The sequence below is a fragment of the Achroia grisella genome, unplaced genomic scaffold (genome assembly GCF_030625045.1).
Source record: "Achroia grisella isolate CSIRO2021 unplaced genomic scaffold, CSIRO_AGI_Agris_v1 utg660, whole genome shotgun sequence".
NCBI lineage: Eukaryota > Metazoa > Arthropoda > Insecta > Lepidoptera > Pyralidae > Achroia > Achroia grisella.
The window spans coordinates 4,225,972-4,240,377 of record NW_026712984.1 but is presented as its reverse complement, the minus strand read 5'-3'; the positions used below and the strand labels follow the sequence as shown (position 1 = coordinate 4,240,377).

Here is a 14,406-nt window from a genome sequence, read left to right as displayed (position 1 = left end):
AATGTTCCAAACCCAGCCATATTAATGTGGTAATTTATCTAGAAACTTCTCCAAATCAGAGCCGTCATCATCCAACTCCACTTGTTCCAATGTTATTTTAGGTGATGATGGTGCCCCTGGGAACGAGTGAAATTATTTTATAAGTATTTAAACCCATCGGCTGGCTTATTAATATATTACAACATTGCTAAAAATTCGAAAAAGAAACATAAGCGGTGAAGATGATTGTTGACATATGTCGACAAAGGAGCCCCTTAAACCTACACCCGGGTCACAAGTCCCGGGAAATGCTTGGCACCCTAATGGTGAATCCATGGAATACTAAGAGGTTTGTTACTCTCTCTTCACAATCATACTGGGCTATCTTATCCAAATGTGATTAAAAGTCCAACAATGTTGATGCCCTAGTTTTACAATAATACTAGCTGATCCCGCAAACATTGTTTTACCATATAAAAAATAAGGAATGATCGTAGAAGAAGAAAAATTAAAGAAATATTTTGTCCAGTAAATAAAAAAATATGTTAGAGGTGGACAACTCTTATCAATTAGGGGTATGAAAAATATACAGTAGCTCACACCTACTGAATATGTACATAAAATTTCATAAAAACTTTCAGAGGAGTATAGTAACAAACATGACATGAGAATTTTACATATAAGATTATAATTTAGATGTAATTATAATATTATTGCCTACCTGCTGGTACCACACCACTATTTAAGTATCTGGCCATGTCATTCTGAAATGCCTGGGAACTATTTTCTCTCCGAGTTTGCAATTCGGCCAGTTCTCTACGCTCCTTCTCAAAAGTTTGTTCTGTATTACTTTTAGCTAGTTTACTACGTATATCTTCAAGGGCAGCTGAAAAAGTCATGATTAAATAATATTAATACATTAAATCTGGTAAATATAGAGCTTTGATTCTTGATTATAAGTAGGAAGTTAATAGGTTGCTGCTGTTATTTTAGAATTATAAACATAAAAGTTTGCGAGTATGGATGTATACATGGATGGATAGATGTTTATTACTCTTTCACAGAAAAACTACTCAACATCTATATAATATATAAAGCTTACTTTAATGAAACTACAATAATATAGCTTAATCAGGATTAATAAAGAAAAACAATAATAAATCTTATAATAAAGCAAAACAATAATAACAGTAGTTAATTTTTAATTACAGTGTACTTGCCCATTTTCTTTTCCTGATACAGTGTAAGATGGTAGTGATGGTCTAACTTCCACTTTTCCATAGCTCTCCTTTCAGCAATATCCTCAAATTCCACTAAATCTTCCTCTACAGTTTTCAATAAAGTCTGAACATTCTTCAAACTATCCATACACTGTGCAACAGCGGCTGTTAACGCGGGTATATGCATTAACCCCTGACTCAATGCCTGGGCATTTTGTAACTTAGTTTTTGTACTTTCGTGTAATTCTAGAATTATTCTATCTACTTCATCTGCGGCTTTGGCGTTGTCGTCTGCGTTCTGATGTAGTTCAACCCACTGTTCCTGATATTTTTCAAGCAGCGCACCGCCAGCACCATAGTTCACTTTCGCTTCACTGTTCACTTTTTGTTTATCTCTAAATATATTCTTTACCTTCTGCACCTCCTGTAGAGTTTGTCGTATATTGCTGTTTACACCTAAACCATCTTGTACAACAGATATGAATTCTTTTAGATTTCCTAGCATGATAACAAAAGAAACAAAAAAAGTTGATATAAATATTTTTAATTTAACATAGAACTAAAAACACAGTCCGTAAAAAAATAAAACTAATAAGTACTCTGTGATGTGTAATACAAACTGTCATTAGTTATCAATTCTTACTGATAGATGGCGCCACTTTAATTTACTGAATTATAATTATTTCCTTTAGACGGAGATTATATAGTCCAATATTACCATATAACAACATTATCAACAAAGCTATATGAATTAGTCAATTTAAGTACTTTTAAAATTTTAAATTAATGACATTAAGAAAACAGTGGTACTCAGTAGGAGGCTTTGTTATTTCATCAACTCAATAATGTTACATTATACGATTATAATCATTAAAGCAATATTTGATAATGTAAAAGTTCTTAAAATTGTAAAATAATTTTCTTCATATGAAGTCTTATTGGCAATTAAGTAATCTTTCTGATCTGTGCCAGCCATATCCAATGTCAGTGTAAAATGATGTTCATGTCAATCAAATTTGAATTTGAAATTCTCCGTTTTGTTTGTTTGATTTCGTTTCCTTAGTTTTTGTCTTCTACCTTCTACTGAGTCTTCGTTTCTAATAAAACTATAAAACTAAATGCTAGAATGAATACTGAGATATTAAGCTGTGATGAAGTGCCAATGAAATTTTCAGAATGGTTACTAAATATGGGTTGCCCGCCGAATACTGTGCCATCAGTTGAAAAAGTTGCGGAGTATGTATAAATATCTTACTAATCCTTATAATATTAGATAATATTAAATAATGAATATTACATTATATGTCGTTACATTGTCAGACAGGCATTTGACGGTATTCAATATGTTACCTTAATTTAAATACCCTTAGTAAAGAATTGTTTATTCCATAATTCATATTTGTTTTGTACTGTTCTATATGTAATAATATTATCAATCGTTTTCCCCTTAAGCTGCTTATTTTTGTTTTAATGGATGATATGGTGCTGGAACAGTGCACCCGCCTGCAGTAACAGATTATGCTAGCAAGGAATAATGGAGAATGATGAAATGAATATAAGGTCAGGTCGGCTATCTCGTAGTGACAACTTCACCAGGAATTTATCATGATGGTTTCCAGGGGGTATATTAATCTGACCTAGTGGTTGTTACACAACATTATTATGCCCAATGCCCTTCCACCCCTATTAGTGTACTATTGTAAAGCTTTTGCTAAAACCATTATTACATTTAATTACAGAATGTGCAGGGGCCAGTATTATGTTGTGTGGAGAAGTTTAATGGAGCATGTCCAACCTAAGAATAGCATCAAAGAAAAGAGGTTGCAAGTGTTCTGTAATGATGTAGAGAGGTGGCGCAAGAAGAGTCCTTTTAATGAGGTGATACCTTTTTAAACATAATTATAAAACTTCAACAACAATAAAGAATTTTGAATTTTCGAATTTAGAATAATTAGAATGTTAACTTGCTGTCCCTACTGAATAGTAAACCATTTTGTCTGAGTTAATTTATAATAATTGTTATATTTATTAAGTGGTCCTGTTTTTTTTTTATTGATGATAATGGAATGGTGCACTCACCTTTGCTTTAAGCTAGGTTTAAGCTGCTGGGGCAGTGGAGGATGATAAGATGAGCATGAGTTCAGGTCAGTTAGCCCATTGGGACATCATCAAGAATTTATTATGGTTTCCAGGGGAACTGCGTGGAGGTCAATCTGATGTGGTAGCAATAAGGTCATATGTCCACATTAGTAACAATCCCCTTTTCCCCATAAGAGGTCCTTTCATAGATATCCTAGTCCATCCCTGACCATCATTTATAATAATATGGTCTCTTAAATAATATCATTATGGTAAATATCATATTTATTTAATAGTACATGACTGACATAATTTTAAAACTGTTTATATTACAGTATGACACAAGTGTGGTGATGCCTGAAGAGCTTCTCCTTTGGCATAAACAAGCAGAGCTGAAGGAAAAAGTGCAATCAGCCGAAGTTAAAAATGCAGAGGCAAGAGAAAATCTTAAACTGCATACTGATAAAACAACAATGAAGAGTAAGTATCCAGCTCGGAATTTATTCCTTAATTTAGTAGGCAATAGAAGAAAATATAGTTTACATCCCTTCTGTTTCTGTGTCCCCACACATAAAAGTATTTATCTCAGATTCTTAGTTTATGTAAGAATACAGGTGAGCAACATTGTCTTATGCACAGTAGAAACAATATAAGACTTTTAAATTGATTATTTACTGGCTATTCGTTCGGCTTTCCCCAGGTGTACATGTATTATATACATATAATCCTTCCTCTTGAATTACTCTATCTATAAAAAAACCCACATCAAAATCCATTGCATAATTTTATAGATTTAAGCATACACAGGGATGTACAGACAGCGACAGTGATTTTGATTTATATTATGTAAATATAATTATTATAGCCCTTAATTCAGACATTTTTTTTGTTGTTCATACTATATAGTAGTTCTTGGTCATCTGCTCCATCCAAACAAAGGCCTCCTCTAATCTTTTCCACTCTGTTCTGTCTTGGGTGATTCTGGTCCATAGTTTTACACAAGCACTTTTGAATAGTCACATTTATTTTATTATACCACTCATTCGGAATGCAGGCTCATCACATGAAGAATGAGCACGAAACTTGTATGTTGCTTTTTTTAAATAAATGTTGTTCTAAGTATAGAAACATGAACAAGGATATGGCATGGGATAATCAACATATCTATGCAATCAATCTGTGCAATTAGATAATATTGTCAGTGCTATGAATTTTGAGGTAGAATTTGTCTACAAAAATATTATTATCATTTATACACTCTTCAATCTATGTATAGACTTTAAACCATTAAGGATTAAATTTTGATGTAGTGACAGAACGCAACCTCTGTGTTTGTCGTATTCAAAACCTGCAACGGCGGGTGTGGTTGCTGCAGCAAGTTGCTCAGGAGTTGAAAGCTAAAAAGACCAATCTACAGGAGACGAAAATAATAGCAAACTCATTATGCTCATTTGATGAAGAAGAGATTGTATCGGTACGTAAATATTTAGTTACAGTACTATTATTTCCAGAATACTTCCATCATTGGTCGCTGGTTCGTTTCCTCGCATGGTACAAACATTTGTATTCATGACTATGGTTGTTTTCTATGTATATTATGTATTTACATAAAAAATGTATGTATTTGAATCCATTGTCTAGTACCCATAACATAAGCTCTGCTTAGTTTGGCTGGGATCAGATGACACTGTGAATTATTCTGAGATATTATTTTTATTATTATACTTTTTTATATAAATAGGCAATGATTATTACTATACCATTAGATGGGCCGTTATCTTCTTTACAATTAAAGTTAATTTTATATTCAACCTGCAAATGATTCTGTTCGTCTTACCAGGAGAAACTGGAGAAGTGTATATCACTGATGAGTCAAGGTGCAGTTCATCCGCCAGCGTCGTCATGCTCGCTGCTGTCCACCGCGAACCCGGTTGCATGCTCCTCCATTATGTCTGCCCAGGGTGACCACACTGACGCTGGTAAATACATTTTTTCCATGGAATCCAATATATTTTTTAGGCATAAAAAACCTAACTAAGAATTTCAAACCTATATTCATAAAATTTTTTCAAAACTATAAATACAAAATTATATAATATGTCACTTCACTGTGTACTATTTGTACGTTTTTATAGAATACTAGCTGTCCCGGCAAACGTTGTATTGCTTTAAAATAAAAAAAATTAGGGGAGGACTACCCCTAACATTTAGGGGGATGAAAAATAGATGTTGGCCGATTCTCAGACCTACTCAATACGCTCACAAAATTTTATGAGAATCGGGCAAGCCGTTTCGGAGAAGTATGGGAACGAAAACTGTGACACGAGAATTTTATATATAAGATGTAACTTTTGTAGCGCTGCAATTTTTTTTAGTTTAAACTATTGTAGACTTTTACGAAATAGATAGAATATTGAAATATATAATTTTAATCTTATGTCTATTAGCTAAATGTCTATTTCCAAAAGATACACTAACTAAAACAGTCTTTGTTCTCCTCGTCGCATTTAATGTTTTTTTTATATGTAAATAAATATAAATACTGTTTATATAGTTGTGGAAGAGCAAGTTTCCTCACTAGTGAAATGTCGCGGCGACGCCTTATGGCGTCAATTGTGCGAGAGACGTGCAACACTGGCCTCCGCGCTCGCTACTGCCACACCACATGTACACAGTTCCCGTATTCCCGGGTAAGTGAAACTACAACATTTACACCAATATGTTTGACTAAAGTTAGTAATTCGTTTTATGCATGTGCGGTATTCCGAATGAGCAGTAGATTAAAACAAAAAATGATGACTATTCAAAAGTGCTTAAATTAAGTTTATTTGAATAAAGGATTGAAGAAAACTTATGACATAATTTCCTCGGTAGAACCAATCCACAATCGGTGTTGGCCCACACAGCAGCCCTCCATTGTACACTCGGCATTGAAACGATGAAAAACCGTATACACGTTGAGCAAACGCAAAAACGTTTCGTCGACGCCATTACTGATCTTAACGTAAGTGTATATTTTATACATATAATATTATATATAAAGTGCGAGGTAAAGTGGCAACATTAGTTAATATTAAAGTGGCAAGAGCTCCACCGGCAAGAGCGTAGCTTTTAAATTATTAATAAGTTAATGAAAGTGCTAGTTGGTAGTTTGTATCCCCACATTACAAATTGTAAAGTTATAACAGCTATTTAAAAGTGCAACACGCAAGTTTTCTGCTTGTTCTTCTGTGTATATTATTACATATATATCTACGTATTTGTATCAGTTATCTAGTGCCCATAACACAATCTTTAGCTAGCTTAACTTGGGTCTAAATGATGCTGTGTGAATTGTCCTGAGATTATTATTTGTATGTATTTACAAGAAAATTCCACGTATTTCTGTCAGTTGTCTACCCATACCATAAGGTCTTCTTAGTTTGGAACTAGTGGGCACCGTGTATTGTCCAAGTACCTATATTGTTGTTATTATTATTATATAATGTAAATTCTAGAATTGTCTATTGAGCGCCGAAGAACATGAACTGGCAGTAGTGCGGTGCGAGCGTGTGTACATGGCAGCCCGTGCCGCCGCCCTTACGTCTCTCCTAGGCCGCCTCGTCTCCCGCCACGAGGAGTTCGGAGACGCCGTTCCAGCACCTGGACCTGCCGCCGCTCCTGCGGACCGCCTCATTCCAGCAGTTGATAGAGCTATTGTGAGTATAACTGAAATAATATCTTATATATTTATTTATTAGCCGTTCCCGCGACTTAGTCCGCAACAAACGGACAGACTGAATGTGTGATAGTGTATATGTTTGTGTCGGTGCGTGATTTAGAAAAAAAAATATTATTTTTGGTACAATTTCAGGAAAGCAAGAGAGAAGAATTAAGGAGGGTGCTAACAGCATTGTCCATCACAGAGAAAAAGATATTCAACATTAAAGATTGCCTTCATAACGTTTTTAGTGGATTCCATAAAGATGTGCAGGCTGGTGAAAATGACAGGTACAAAAGTAAGTACCTATATGTTTATTAATTTAAAATATTGTTTAATTAAAGAAAAGCCGACAACCTGCAAAGTTGCTTAAAAATGTTGTCTGTCATACAAACATGTTTGTACTTGCTAATCTTAGTAATGGCTGTAACGATTTGACAGGATTTCACTCGCAGATAACGAATGGGTAACTTAGAGAACTTAGGTTAATAATAAAAAAGTTAAATTCTAGTTAAAGTCGCGGGTAATAATTCGTCTTTAAATTATTAACCGACTAGGTTTCACTAGCCGTGACCACGGCTGGTGAAACGTCGAGAGAGGTAAATAACTTTATCTGCCATAAAATATTCGTGTTAAGACCCGCTTAATAATTTAAATAATGTATATTAAACGAAAGTTTAAAAGTAACTAGTCGTCTATACTAATATTATAAAGTGGTAAAGTTTGAGGGGATTACTAAACTGATCTACTGTACCGATTTTTAAAATTCTTTTAGTTTTGGATAGACCATTTATCGTAGAAGGCGATAGACAATATAACATCACACTACGACTAATAGAAGCCGAGCTGCAGTGTAAAATGTCAGGTATTTCTTTAAAAATCAATTTGGTTACAATAACACAGTGTTGGGATGTCAGGTACATACCGCTCTTCCATATACATTGTCATGTGTTTTTTTAAATATTTAAGACATTAGATACCTAATATTATAACTAATTAATAAAAGAATAGTGTTGTATAGATCATTTATTGTTGTCGATTTCTCTTCAGACTTGCTCGACTTTCCTCAAGACTCCATAGCCACTATCCGACAGTTTTACGAAGCGAAACGCGAGCGGTCTAGAAACAAGTTGGAGCTGAGTCTAAATTTGGACGTGTCGGATAATTGTTCCTTCACACTGAGTACAGGTGAGACAAGACACTATTCATTGTTGATTTGTATTTGTTTTAAATATGTATGTATTTATGTATAAATAATATAAAATATAAATCTAATACATTCATACTTATATATAAAATTTTCGTCTCACAATGTTAGTTACCATACTTCCCTGAACCGATTTCACCGATTTTATATGCAGTAGGTCTGATGATCGGCTACTATCTATTTTTCATAACCCTAAGTGGTTAGGGGTTATCCACCCCCTAATATATATTTTTTATTTTTGGACTTTTTTTAGCATTTTAAAATACTTATAACTTCAAATTTTCATTCTTCTAACATCAACCCCTATTTTTTTAATAACGAATTTAATTTATAAGACTATGTTGCCTTACAAATTTAAATTCGTTTCAGCTAGTAATTTATAAAATGATGGTTACAAAGAGCTTGTTTTCTAACAGATATTATTATTTTTTAAATTACTAGATAATAACCCGACGTTTACGGACGAGCTGAGGATTTATATGAAGAAGTTCAGTTTGGAGAAGAATAGAAAACTTGTGTTAGAAAGGTAAAGCAATTACAACATTATTATTATTTTATACTCACTAGTACACTGTGCTAGCTGATTTTATTTTATTATAATAAAAAGCCATTTTATTTTATTTATATATCTGTAAAATGTGCAAAATATTTTCCATACCAATACGTCCATTTGAATGTTTTTCTAAAAAATTATAGAACTTTTTGATTCCAATTAAAACTATTAAGCTACTATATTGTCATCATATTCGTTATTTCTCACAGCGTGGGCTTCGTCTCAAGTTCTTATCGTCAGCTCTTTTAAAGATGGTTGTGTGTGCGAATGTCTGGACATGTAACAGGAATAACAAAATATAATGTTTTTATTTTTCACAGTGGTGAGAAGATCTGGATCTTTGAGAGCCTCGAAGCCGCTATAAGCCGGTTACGCACAAAGTGGCAAGACAACGAAATCGCCTGTCCCCTTCTCTGTCCGTCTGTCACGCTAGCTTGTAACATACGGCGGCTTATTGACGCCGTACAGACAAGAGGAGTCTTGGAGTTAACTCTTCGTGGTATAAAAGACGAACAGAAATTCGGAAGTGATATAGGTATGCAGTAAAATATAATTATATTATAAATAACCTCATTTCTAAAATCTGGAGCCTACAAATAATAATAACACAGGATCGTTTACACAGCGCCATCTGTTTTCAAATCAATATAAACAATCATACTTATGCATAAAAATGTTGTACTGTGTGAGAAATTGAAACCACGACCATCGGAAGGACGGCGATGTGATATACCGATAGATACCGATAGTCCATCGAAACCGTATGTGGTTGTTAATTTTTGGAGTGATTCCTCTCGTAAATGTTTATTTAAAGGCGCAACACACAAGTTTCTTGCTCGTTCTTCTTGTGAGGAGACAGCTTTCCGAACGAGCGAGATAAAGAAAATGTTATGACAATTCAAAAGTTCTTAAATTAAGTTCATTTGAATAAATGATTTCTATTCTCTTTCTTTCAAATGGAAGAAAACTGCTGGAAAGAAAAGGACGGTTAAATACAACAGTTCAATACTTAAAATAGGTTTTATAAGATGGTTGACGCTAATATAAAAGCTACATTACATTATGTTGTATACGACCAAGTAATTTAAAATTTTGTCTTGTGCCTCTATAAAAAAAGTTGTATTTCTACGACGATCCTGTGGTACTTAAGATAAGTAATATTACCATATCTAAGTAATTAAGTATCTATACTAATAAAAAAAAAACAGTTTAAAACGAACACTGGATATCCCGCCAAAATATACACCAAGTTATACACTTTATTCTTTTTTATTCCTTTTGTATTACTAGTTATACACTTGGAAATATTTTTTATGTATTTTTTTTTCTATAGATATTTCGTCAAGGATTGAAGAGGAAGAACAGATCATGGACAAAATAAAAAAGCGACTCAACGAGAATATACTCAGTTTACAGAAAATCAACAAAACCCTCGAATTGGGACAAGAAAACTTGAAATTTTGGTCCGACAACTGTATGAAAGAATACATTTCGTCAAACAGAAAGTGTAAAGATAGAATTTATAAAGACTATGAATGTTTCTATATTGAAAAATTAGGTTTAAATATTGTATGATTAAAGATTTATTTTAATTTGTCGTTTTATTGAGCCTTTTCGCAAATCTTCATAGAGATGTGCTAACTCGAAATAAACAATGACTCGAGTTAACTCTCGAACTCGAAAAATTAAACAAATCTTCCAGGTAACTCCTGGAAGAAGATTTTGTTTAATTTTTCGAACTATATAGACCATTTTAAACGTCCACTCACAGGCGATTCAAAAATATCCCAAACCAGGAAGTTCCGGTATTTATAAAATATACTAGGTACTTAAAATAACAAACATACGACAACAAATAATCCCAAACCTATATTTAAACATTTGTGACGAGTGAAAATATGTGGTATGACATAATATGATCGAAAAACTTCATGTCATTGTCGGTTACATTCAGTTGATGCAATAGCGGTAGTACCTGCTAAGATAGGAACCCAACGACTGAATTACGCTCTCGCTCTTTCGTTTATTCATTCAATTCGTTAATTTACCAGTTGAATTCTACTCGAGTTAACTCAAATTCATCACAATTCGAGTTTTTACATTTTGTGATACTAGTGATGTATATCTCTAGTATTACAAAAGTAGTAAAGAACATGTATGCAGTGTAGTAAAGTTGTTAGATTTTTTTGTGATGCCCTAAAATGGCATGGAAATATAAACATGGAACTTCACAATACGGTAATTATGTATGTTAAACTTAAATATATTGTATCTATTATATAATATCTTATACCATAAATGACTAGCTGACTCGAAAAACGTCCTGTCTTACCTACGAATGTAAATCTTGTCTCATATTGCTTCTGAGCTTTGTACATAGTAGGCAAACATTAAAGAAAACTACGACCGTAGTTTTTCTGCTTTTTATCCTAAGAATCTTCTCCAGACAGTAACAAATACAACAAAAAAGTATAAGCGAAATCGGCCAGCAGTGCACGCCTGATGCTGTGACCAAGAAATAGGGATTAATTTTTATATCTTTAGATTTCTGGATAGGTCTACCCTTATCACATAGGGACCTATTCTCAGAGTCACAAAATATATTTAAAAAAAATCATAATAATTAAATAGCTAAACTGATTCGGTGTTGTTAGATAACAAAAACTAATGACACGAGATTTTGACATAAGTATTTGGTTTATTGCACATAAACTTTAAAATGAATGAATATAAGATTAATTAGTGTGACGTATGCTTATTCTAAATTCGAAATGTCGTTAAGTAACATGAAAAACAGATAAGTCAAATATTATATATTCAATTGCATTTTTTCTTATAAGTAATAAACACTTAAAACATTATTGTAGTTATATTTGCAACAATTAGGTTTCATAACAATGTTTCCATCACCGAAGTGCCTTCTCAAAATCCTAATATTACTTTAAATTTAAAAAGTATTTCTTTGTTCGTTTCCTCCTACACACTTATATAATGGAATGAACCTGTGAATTTTTCTCTAGAGATTTACAGCGTAGGGTTTTTCAAGAAGGGTATATAAAGGTCGACAACGCACACTTGACACTCCTTTCAGGCGTCTATACGCTACGATAAGGGTTTACCGTCAGATGGGCCGAATGCTGGATTGCTTGTACTGGGGAATAAAAAAGTGAACTTCAATGTCCCTGTCCAAGTCGGGTAAATAAACCACTAGATCATGACGCTCGTCTAAAATATATCATTTGATAGATTACTAGCTGACCCCGCAAACGTAGTTTTGCCATATAAATTAAAATCGCTATTAAAAAATAGGGGTTGATGGAAAAAGGTTGAAAATTAAGGTTGTAGATATTTTTTAATGCCAAATCATAATAAAATAAAATAAAAGTTGTCCAAGAAATAAAAATAAATGTTATAAAACTTCATAAAAATCGGGGTGGACAACCCAAGAATTATATATAAGATAAGAGACACTTTAGGGGTATAAAAATACACACATACTATATAGCTCGCCCCGGCTTCGCACGGGTGTACATGTAGTACCTACATGTATATAAACCTTCCTCTTGAATCACTCTATCTATTACAAAAAAACCGCATCAAAAACGGTTGCCTAGTTTTAACGATTTAAGCATACATAGGGTCGGACAGCTAGGGACATCGACCTTGTTTTATACTATGTACTATAGAAGTATATTATTATATTATTTAGCCGTCAAATTACCTACTCAATTACATATTAAAAAAAAAACAATTATTGCAATAAAGTACTATACTTGCACTTTTCATTTTAAACTACATTACGTTACGAACCTACTTTATAAGTTGCCAGATGTTGAATTCCATTCTTTTGTCTTTAGACAAAACTATTCATAAAGAACAAAAATGTTTTGTGCTTTTACAAAAGGAAAAATAGGTAGTACTATTTGATACTATGTTATCTATGGCACTGGGTCAATTATACCTAACACACTATATACTACAGGAAAAAATGAAGCAACGCCTTATCACATCATATACAACGCTACAGGTGATACCCATCGAGCTATACGTTCTTCACAACATCGACAGTTGACAATGCCTCTTGACTAGCCTATCTAGGATAATAATCGTGACGTCATGTACATCCCAGAACATCATTCTTACATCATCAGTACATTCCATACTAGCTACAAGCAGTCTCCTTTATCGGGGATGATTTGAAGTCGAAAAAACGGCCGCTCACGTAATACTTGAGTGCGTAGTAGTGGTCACACAACAATCACATCCTCAGAGCGTTGAAGTTGCTCCGTGAAGCCAATGGATACAGCAGGAAGCTTCTGTGCTTCTAGGCTTAGTAGTTGGCTTGGCTGGCTAGTTTAGTAGTCTCTGCTCTACACGCACAACAGCCCAGATGAGGCTGTGGAGAACAGTATGGTGTACTGTATATATATTTGTATAACAATCATTTCACATCATTACCTCTTTTCTTGCCGACTAGCCGGTAACAGACAAGACAGATGCGTTCCATAGTTCACCTATAAAATATTCTCACGTCATCCGTCACTCGCCTTATACAGCTCTGTTACATATATACATTTTCTTTAATCTCGTCTATTGATAATATGTAATATTATGTTATCTGTGGTAATACTATATTCTTTTCAATATACTAATTATTAGTTGAGGGTCTATTTTATTTGTATATTTATTGTTACCATCATCATCTGCTTCATCCTTATCCCATTTATTTGGGGTCGACGTAATATGTTTTTCGCTTCCATTCATCCCTGTTCGCAGTCATCGCGTTATTTACTTCCTTTCTTACCATATCATCTTTCACACAGTCCATCCATCTCTTTTTTGGCCTTCCTCTGCCCTTATAACCATCCACATTCATTTGTAACATCTTTCTTAAAATATTATCCTCGTTCCTACGCATTACATGTCCATACATATTTATTGTTACCGACCCCACAATAGAGTTCATATTTCGTTAGGTACATTACATTATATTACATTAGCTGACCCGCCCAACTTCGTCTGTGTTTCATTTGCCCGCTGTTTACAATATTTTTCATTGCAGCTCCGCTCCTATTGGACGTAGCGTAATCTTACATAGCTTAAAACCTTCCTCGACAAATGGCCTATACAACACAAAAATAATTTTCAATTCGAACTAGTAGTTCTCGAGATTAGCGCGTTCAAACAAACAAACAAAAAACTCTTCAGTTTTATAATATTCGTATAGATTACATTAAAATTCATTCATTCATTACATCCCATACTATATACATAGTGTGGAAATGTTTTTTTAAAAACACCACAAGTTTGACGTGATCAATTATCTACTGGGATCTGTCTAAGCTGTCATCATATCCCACAAGCGTGGTTTACGAATATCTCGTACAATTTAGACAATTTATACCGCCGTTATAGGAAGGCTACAATCCCCATTCCCAAGGGGCGGAAAGTGGCCGAGAGGGCTCTCTCTGTCTGTGTGGCAGCGGTTTTGGTATCTATTGCGGGGGATGGTGGGGTCTTTCTCCCTCCCGGCGGGAGCGCAAGTGTAGGTACGTTGGGAAGAAGATTACTCTTGTCTGCTATTGTACTGTGAGGAGAAATATTACGTAGATATTTATTTATTTATTTATTAGAAAACCAACAGCTTACAATCTAATACATTAATCAA

General features: G+C 33.8%; 2 protein-coding genes across 2 annotated transcripts; one reads left to right on the top strand and one right to left on the bottom strand.

The window, feature by feature from the left end:
- Positions 1-11: 11 nt before the first annotated feature.
- On the bottom strand, positions 12-1,796 carry LOC131849804 (dysbindin). Its single transcript, XM_059199923.1, has 3 exons — positions 1,200-1,796; positions 701-865; positions 12-116 (listed from the first exon to the last, which is right to left on the bottom strand). Exons 1-3 carry the CDS (start codon positions 1,702-1,704, stop codon positions 22-24), a joined length of 765 nt encoding a protein of 254 aa, XP_059055906.1. The 5' UTR covers positions 1,705-1,796; the 3' UTR covers positions 12-21.
- Positions 1,797-2,228: 432 nt separating this feature from the next.
- LOC131849753 (uncharacterized) lies at positions 2,229-10,313 on the top strand. Its single transcript, XM_059199868.1, has 13 exons — positions 2,229-2,435; positions 2,939-3,077; positions 3,614-3,758; positions 4,589-4,752; positions 5,119-5,257; positions 5,833-5,968; positions 6,153-6,282; positions 6,776-6,976; positions 7,132-7,276; positions 8,029-8,166; positions 8,627-8,711; positions 9,059-9,273; positions 10,072-10,313. Exons 1-13 carry the CDS (start codon positions 2,326-2,328, stop codon positions 10,311-10,313), a joined length of 1,989 nt encoding a protein of 662 aa, XP_059055851.1. The 5' UTR covers positions 2,229-2,325.
- Positions 10,314-14,406: the final 4,093 nt, after the last annotated feature.

Coding starts and splice junctions, on each gene's coding strand:
- LOC131849804 (XM_059199923.1), bottom strand. CDS start 1,704: ATGCTAGGAAATCTAAAAGAATTCATATCTGTTGTACAAGATGGTTTA. Junction 866..1,199: donor GTATCAGGAAAAGAAAATGG/GCAAGTACACTG, acceptor TGACTTTTTCAG/CTGCCCTTGAAGATATACGT. Junction 117..700: donor TAGTGGTGTGGTACCAGCAG/GTAGGCAATAAT, acceptor ACTCGTTCCCAG/GGGCACCATCATCACCTAAA.
- LOC131849753 (XM_059199868.1), top strand. CDS start 2,326: ATGAATACTGAGATATTAAGCTGTGATGAAGTGCCAATGAAATTTTCA. Junction 3,759..4,588: donor TGATAAAACAACAATGAAGA/GTAAGTATCCAG, acceptor ATTTTGATGTAG/TGACAGAACGCAACCTCTGT. Junction 8,167..8,626: donor TTCCTTCACACTGAGTACAG/GTGAGACAAGAC, acceptor TTAAATTACTAG/ATAATAACCCGACGTTTACG.